Source organism: the organism of the source record quoted next, unplaced genomic scaffold, assembly GCF_019419815.1.
Source record: "Pyrus x bretschneideri cultivar Hongxiangsu unplaced genomic scaffold, Pyrus_bretschneideri_v1 Contig51, whole genome shotgun sequence".
Classification (NCBI taxonomy): Eukaryota; Viridiplantae; Streptophyta; class Magnoliopsida; order Rosales; family Rosaceae; genus Pyrus; species Pyrus x bretschneideri.
The window spans coordinates 1892051-1899564 of NW_025999789.1; the positions used below are offsets into that span (position 1 = coordinate 1892051).

At 36.6% G+C, this 7514-nt stretch overlaps 1 protein-coding gene across 3 annotated transcripts; it reads right to left on the minus strand.

Moving 5' to 3' along the window:
• Window positions 1–3439: 3439 nt before the first annotated feature.
• On the minus strand, window positions 3440–6846 carry LOC103967841 (transcription factor bHLH122). Of its 3 annotated transcripts, none has more exons than XM_048570114.1 (7): window positions 6667–6846; window positions 5549–6262; window positions 4813–5159; window positions 4559–4732; window positions 4360–4425; window positions 4208–4276; window positions 3440–4080 (listed from the first exon to the last, which is right to left on the minus strand). In XM_048570114.1, the coding sequence occupies exons 2-7, from the start codon at window positions 6135–6137 to the stop codon at window positions 4030–4032; spliced, it is 1296 nt and encodes a 431-aa protein (XP_048426071.1). In that variant the 5' UTR covers window positions 6138–6262; window positions 6667–6846; the 3' UTR covers window positions 3440–4029. The 3 variants fall into 3 exon arrangements, with proteins under 3 accessions (XP_048426071.1, XP_009379430.2, XP_009379429.2); XM_009381155.3 differs by having other exon boundaries at window positions 4813–5153; window positions 6655–6846; XM_009381154.3 differs by having other exon boundaries at window positions 6655–6846.
• Window positions 6847–7514: the final 668 nt, after the last annotated feature.

The window sequence follows — 7514 nt, forward strand, 5'->3', positions numbered from 1 at the left end:
GACTGCAAGATGTACGATAAACGTTTAGGATGTAAAGATTCCCACACTTGGATTTGGATGGGATCCATCTCCATTGATTTATTAATTTAGTAAACACCACTAGGATCCTCTCCAGATCCTCTTCTAGAGGATTTCGGGATTCATAAATCGTGTCCGTTCATCATACATCGTACGATCAGTTTTCATCAGTTACTATTTTTGTTCAATATTAAATAAAATAATTTAAATAATTTCTGATCTCACGATATATGATGAACGAAAACGATTCACGAATTCCTGAGATCCTCATAAAGTAGATCCGGAAAGGATCTGGATTTTTAGTAAACATACTCATGTTTTGGTTACATGGTGGCAATGCCAATTGAAAAAGAAAACTACAAAATAATATTAGACCAAAAATGTTCTTCTTACTTTCTATGTGTACCATTGTTTGTTCCCTTTTTTTAATATAGATGAGATCTACATATGTTAGTGTGCTTTACCTCTATTAGAGAGATGATACAAATAGAAAATAAGTGTAATACTACTCATATTACACCGCAGCCTTGCCGACCTTGTTAGAACTTAACAATAAACAAGTAGAGGTTCACCCCATATCAGCAGTCATGCATGTTACTTAATTTTTTGATAGGTATTCAAACTCTCTGATTTTTTTCAATGGTAATTATAGAGTGATTTCCTAGCGTGCTTAAAAAATTCAATGACCAAGATCTAACGACTAATCGAAAATTTCAATAAACAGGACACATCGAAAAATTATAAACTTTTCAATAAATGAGGTTTGTGTGGGTCTTTTCAACACCAACAGGATCCTCTCAGGATCATTTTGATGAGGATTCCGGAGAAGATTCAAGAGATCCGTCAATTGTGTCTGTTCATTGTACATCATGCGGTCAGTTTTTGTCAAGTACTGTTTGCATTTAATTTTAAATAAAAATTTTTAAAATAATTTCTAATTGCACAATGTACAATAAATAAATATGATTTACAAATCTCCGAAAACCTCGTAAAGAGATCCGGCGAGAATCTGGATTCTTTTCAACAAACTAAGTTTAGAATGCCATTCTGTATTAACTAGTTGGGAGGCGGTAGCTTCATCATGCAGCTTGAAAGAAAAAGCTCCCCACTTTTCATAAAAAAATATAAAAAAATAAAAAAATAAATCCCCACTCAGAAAAGAAAGTTATGTAATTTCATGTTCTAGAGAGAGGATTCTCGTCGGATTCTCTTTGTAAAGATTTCAAAGATCTTTAAATCACATTCGTTCATCGTATATCATGCGGCTAGTTTTTGTCAGGGACTATTTATATTCAATTTTAAATAAAAACATTTACAATGATTTCTGATCTCACGATATACGATTAACAGATGTGATTGGAGGAACTAGCGAAAATCCTTCTGGATGATTCCAACTAATACACCTATATCTCTCTCTCTTTCCAATTAGGAATACAAATCCTCTTCGGATCTCATTGTCCAGAGCTCAAGGAACAAGTAATTCGAATTGTTCAAATTAAATTTGACGGTTCTCATTAACTCATTTCGATGATCCATCTCGCACAAAGTAAGAGTCCAAATCTTTTTTTTTTTTCCTCTTTTGAGCTATCCAAATTCTGAAAAAAGTTCGAAGTTCTAGACTATAAGGTTCGAAGAGGATCCAAATCCTCCAACTAGTATCTGTGATGACCAAATACACACACACACACACATATACATACGTACATAAATATATATGAGCGTTCTGGGCTTCCAGGGAATAAAAACAAGAAAGCAATCTCTCTTTCATGGGCAAGGAAATACAAGTTTTGGGAGGGACGTGACATCAGATATGACATGGCAATCACTTACATGCAGAAGAAAGTGAGTCGCCTTATCCATTTGGTCCAGCTTGTTATAGCCACTCATTCTTCCAACAATCCTCCTTCGCCAAGGCATCCAGCCTCATTTTATCAACTGGTTTTTCTTTTCCTCATCTCTTCAAACTTGAAAAAGCTCCACTTTATGCTTATGAAAGCAAAGTTGAAAAGGAAGCTGCAAAGAAAAAATTCGAAAGAAAAAAAGAAACAACTCATGTTTTTGCTACAGCCTTCTTACAACATAATAACACGTTACGAGTCTACAACCACGAATAATAAAATAAGTCTTCGTGCCAAATTTTGTTTAGGTATGGTTCATGGTGGGTTGATATGTTTATATAACACGTTAGTCGAAGATTCGAGTCGGTGTTCATTTGCAAAACATGATAACGACGTTTTATTTTTGTGAAATATGTTTTTTATTTATTGTTTAGTCTTAACTTAATTGGATTCTTGTGTATGTTTGTTGGTGAAAGGTTGGACATTTGTTACATGATGTTATATTTTGATATTATTCTATATATTTTATTTGTTTGGTGTTTGATTGATAGAAGGAATGAAGAAAAACGAGTAAACATGTGAAACACAACACAACCAACAAGATCTGCCAAAGAGATTGGGTTTGATGTGGATCGGAGAGAAATAGACTGTCAGAAGACCGGATACATTGAGAATATGCTGATTTGGCGTTTGAGTTCCGATTTAGGTCCGTGATACTTTTTCAGAAAGGGAACGATGTTATGAGTCAAACCCACTGCTTTGCTATGATATACGATGATTTTGGTCATTTGAAATCATTTTAACCTCCAAATAGTGTTTACAGTTTCGTAATAAAATTGGACCTTTTGGTTTCCCGTCCAATTAATGTTTAACTAATGACATTTTAATACTTAGAGTCCTTTAAGTTGTTTCATGTGGTTGTAATCTTTATTTAAATCATCTAGATGTATCAATAATTGGGAACCGGATCTCCTTCGGACCCAAAGGAAATAAGTCTACTCATCAAATGATCCGGGCTATTAAAATTTAATCCAACAGCTACAAACAGGAAGATCCTCTAAAGTTATAACAATTGTAAATGTTATATCAAATTTCAAAGTGCTGAATCATTTGATCCTTGGGCTCAGTTCCTTTGGATTCGGAGGAGATCCAGTTCCCAATAATTGTATTCATTCAATTATTAATCAATTCAATCCTTTCAATTTTTCTCAATTTTCTGATGGATTTTAGACTTATTCTTCAAGGAATTACGCTGGTAAGCCTTTTAATTACTTTGTGCTGCGTCAAAATTTATATACTTTGGAACGTGAAGTTCAGGCTTTAAAATTTTAATTTAATATAATCTTACATGACATGAACATTATCATTAGAACACGATACGCTATGAGATGTCTAGTTCAATAACCCCACAAAACCAACACACAACTACCATAAAGAAACTAGTATTACGAGTGGTCTCCTTGTTGCATAGAACAAGACAAAGGCCAATAAATTTAGGATGCCAACCATGTTACTCTTACATAAAATATGCATTTCTTTGAGTTTCATCTGGCCCTCCATACCCATTTATAACAACAAAAAAATGAAATATTTGAACCTCCATTATTGAATCGAAAATGGGCAACAAGAACAGTTAGCATCCTTGACTGCATGGGTGCAATTTGATGCCTAAAAATAAAAGCAAAGAGAGAATGCTCATTTAGTAATCATGTGCTCTTTAATTTGCTTCACTCATTTTTCCTCCAATTATGCCAGGAAAAAGCATGTTTGTCTGTAGACGTCGCCATGTGTTTTCACTTTATATGTTACTTTCTCACATAACGTTGCATAATTAGAATCTTTGTGTAATTCCGTCTCTTCTGATGGGAACTGGGGATTTGATAAATTGCTTGAGCTCCACAACCGTAAGCATGTAACGTCACATTCACCACAGAATATTACTATACAGCATGCGTTCTTTTAATGCCAGCAGTGGGTTTTGGATCTTAGACATCAGCTTTTAGCAGCCCCTTTTTTCTTCTTTTCCCTCTCCACCCACATAAAGAAATAACCGAACTGTCCATTTTTAAGTACAAAAGAGAACCCCAGAAAGCTCCAGCGGCCATCTATCTTCTTTCCAACTTCTAATGGTTCTGTACATGAAAAGCAAAGTCCCTCCTACATTTTGGTGTTGCTACTGCTGCTTGTTTGAACAGGTACACTTGGCACGATGTTCAGAGAGCGTCTGGAAAAATTTAACCGAAAAGAAAGGACAAAGCAGTAAGTGAATAGGTTACAAATACAAGTCAGAAGTGTTTGAGCTACACATTTGTAAATTTTCGTGATTCGATTTGATTTTTTATAAAACATACCTGGACTTGAGTTTGAAGGTCTTTAATGTACTCAACTGCCAAATCCAACATGTCTGAAGTGTTTGTTTGCTGCAAAGTAAAGACATTAGATGTTTTGAGTCTAGTGCACACGCTAACTGGTTCATAGATCGAATGGCATGTGAAGATTCTACCTTGTCCATGTTCGGTACAAGCTCTTGTAGTTTCCTCATTCGTTCGCTAATTCGGGTTCTTCTCACCTGACCGGAACAAAAATAAACATTTTGAGCATTTTAATTTAACATACATGTTTCAATGGTGCTTTTCGTTTAAAAGCGTTTAAAGCAATAAGAAGAGTGTACAATGTGTGACATTAAGACACTAAAACAGTACCCTCTCAGCAATGCTTCTTGGGTGTGTTGCACAGCCCCGCTTTGCTCGAATCTTACAAGGAACAGAATCTTGGAGCTGTAAAAACTTTTCAATGGCAGCCATCTCAGTGGCTGTTTTTGGCAAGCTCAAGTGATGAGCTAGAAGTGTAGGAGGGCGACTTCCGGCCTCTACATCCTGCATGACAGCAACGAAAACTATATCAGGCACCAGATAATACACAACCAAGCACATTACATTCAACACAAATTTGGTACCTGAGTTTCGGATGGACTTAAACCAGTGTATGCTTTCACATCGTCATCCCTAAAGCCTGTTGAACCGCTGATATCATCACCAAGAATCGCAGAGTCATCCCATGAATCCATTGGGAAACCAGTCACATAATTGTTACCGCGGCCATCCCCAAAAGCTCCAGCATCTTGACCATTCGATCGCATTCTTTTGTTCCCAATTTCAGAAATCGGACTAATTAGCCCCGATGTAGATGGTGGAACTGAAGAGAAATTTTTCAACCTGCTTGCAGGAGAAAAAGATGCTTCTTCATTAGCGCTATCACGTGCTCCGAAGTTTCCCATTCCTCTCAATGCAGCACAGCCTGCCACTGCCAAATGCTAGGTATCATTCACAAATCGATTCCATCATTTTTATTTCGAATCTAAACTAAGACTAGAATCAAACAAACCCAAGAACCAGAAATATTGCTTCTTTCATAAAATGTTCGGTAAAGATTTCGTAAGCAACAGTTATCACTAAGCCACTTTATTTCCAACTGATTTATCAGAATGATATCCAAAGTTCATTAATTTTCTGTATAAAATCAATCAATTCAAATAACAGAAAGCAAATACAATTCTGCATACAGTGAGAAAATTAAGCATCCAAAAACCGAAAGAAACAAAAATATGCCTCGCAATAATCAAAATTTACTTGATTTAGCACCTTTTTCCTTTGAAATTCATCTATGCTGAAAAAAAAAAAAAAAGAACATACCATCAATGTTCACATTGGAGAACCATCCAGCAGGTGAGCTACTATGCCGAATGAGATTGGAATTCGCGACACCACCACCGGTTTTCATAGGAGGCAAATGACTTCCCCTCATTGAATAAGCTCCTTCATTAGCTGATGTCAAGTTCTGATTAGGTAAAGGCGGTTTTGCCGCTGGACTTTGGTAAAATCCTTGAGCAACAGATGAATAGTTGTTCAAATTGCTCTGCTGCTGCTGCTGCTGTTGCTGCTGCTGATGCTGTTGAATCACCTCCATTTCATCATCCACCTTAGGCACCAAAAATTGTGGTTGCTGATTATTAACCTGTGTTGCTACTTTGTGTTGTGATGCAATTTGTTCTGTTCCTTCACCACCGCCACCTCCTCCTCCTCCATTACCACCACCTTCACTAGCCAGAAACCGGGACAAAATCCTCTCGGTTTCAGGGCTAGAAGGCCGATTGAAAAACGGCTCATAAAGCTCTGAGTCCAAAATGTTTGTGAAATATGAGCTGGGAGCTGACCGGTACCGCATCAAGCCAGAGTTCATATGCTGCTGGGGTTTGTGATGCTGCTGAAGATCCGATTCCATTGCTTCCTTAATTCTTCAAATTCTCATCCAAAAATAGAAACTTCAACAAAGTAATAAACTTCTCCTTTTCGATTTTTCTGATCAAAATCAGATCAAATCATAAGTAAAACCTCTGGCTCTTTCCCCTGCAAAAATTCTCAGAAAACAAAACAAAAGAACCCAACTTTTAGATACAACCCAAGAATTTAAAGCTACCCAAAAGCCAAATCCATGTAAGTTTACTTGAGTGAAAAGATAAATTGATTCTGCTATAAAAGTAAGATTCTGAAACCAAGAAAAAATGGGGAGAAGAGACACTAAAAAGTACCATTTTTCATTGTTCACTCAAAAAAATTTCTCACAAATCCCAACAACCACCTAAAATCTACCAACAACCCAATTTTCTATTCCTAAAATCTCAATCACCCAAGTAAAGAAGATAACATAAGAAATCCAAGCAACCCACTGAAATCAAGCACAGTATCAGATGATAGAAGACAAAAGCAAGAACTTAAGCATAACAATATAAAAAACAAACCTTTACACTCACACACTCTCTCTCTAGAACTTTGTAGAAAATTTTTCTCTCTCTAGAGATTTGCTTCTTCTTTCTCTACAGGTGCTAGTGCTGGTGCTGGTGTCGGGCATGGAATACTATTGAGAGTGGTGGTGGAGTTCTCGTTGAAGCCAGTGAGTTAGGAGACATAAATAAAAGGGAAACCCACAATTATAAAAGTAATAATAAAACCATTTGTTTCCTCTTCTATTAGTTAAGCCAACCAGAAGCAACGGAGGTCTGAAATCTAGTCCCTCAGATTTCGTATGTTTACATTTTTTACATGACCATATTGCCCTCGAAGACTGGTCATTATCACAGAAGAACCATTGAATTTTAAGAGAGAAATGGCTGCATTCAGATTGAATGGTGGGGAGCAGAGGCATAATTAATAAAGCAAGAGAAAAATTGGCTGGATTGTGTACACGTTAGCCAAACACAGAAATGGGGCTGGGGTTTGTGTGACAAATAAAGAACATAATCCAATCCCATTTGCAGCTGAAAAGCAAGGTTTTTGGTGCGGTGGATGACCACTAGGTCATGGACTATATGCTGCCCTTCGTGATTGTTTGGACCACTAGTATTGTGGGTGCTGTTTTAGACAGAGACAACGTAGTTGTACACACAGGGAACTTAGGGATTTATTGCTAACGTACCGACATTATATGGTATACAGATGTACAGATGCGTGTGATCAACGTATTCTACGTGTATAAAAAGTTAGGTATGAGGAGAAAAGTGTGAGTGAACTAAAAAACTGCTGGTATACCTTTCTGTAGAGGAACTGGTGAATTCACATTAGGGCCGGTTTTGATTCACCTTTTTCTAGTTTTGCTTATTTT

What these genes read in the sequence shown, in the direction of transcription:
- LOC103967841 (XM_048570114.1), bottom strand. Translation starts at nt 6,137, where the DNA reads ATGGAATCGGATCTTCAGCAGCATCACAAACCCCAGCAGCATATGAAC. An exon ending in TAAGTCCATCCGAAACTCAG is followed by an intron (nt 4,733 to 4,812) that starts GTACCAAATTTG and finishes GCTGTCATGCAG; the next exon opens with GATGTAGAGGCCGGAAGTCG. An exon ending in CAAGAAGCATTGCTGAGAGG is followed by an intron (nt 4,426 to 4,558) that starts GTACTGTTTTAG and finishes TGTTCCGGTCAG; the next exon opens with GTGAGAAGAACCCGAATTAG.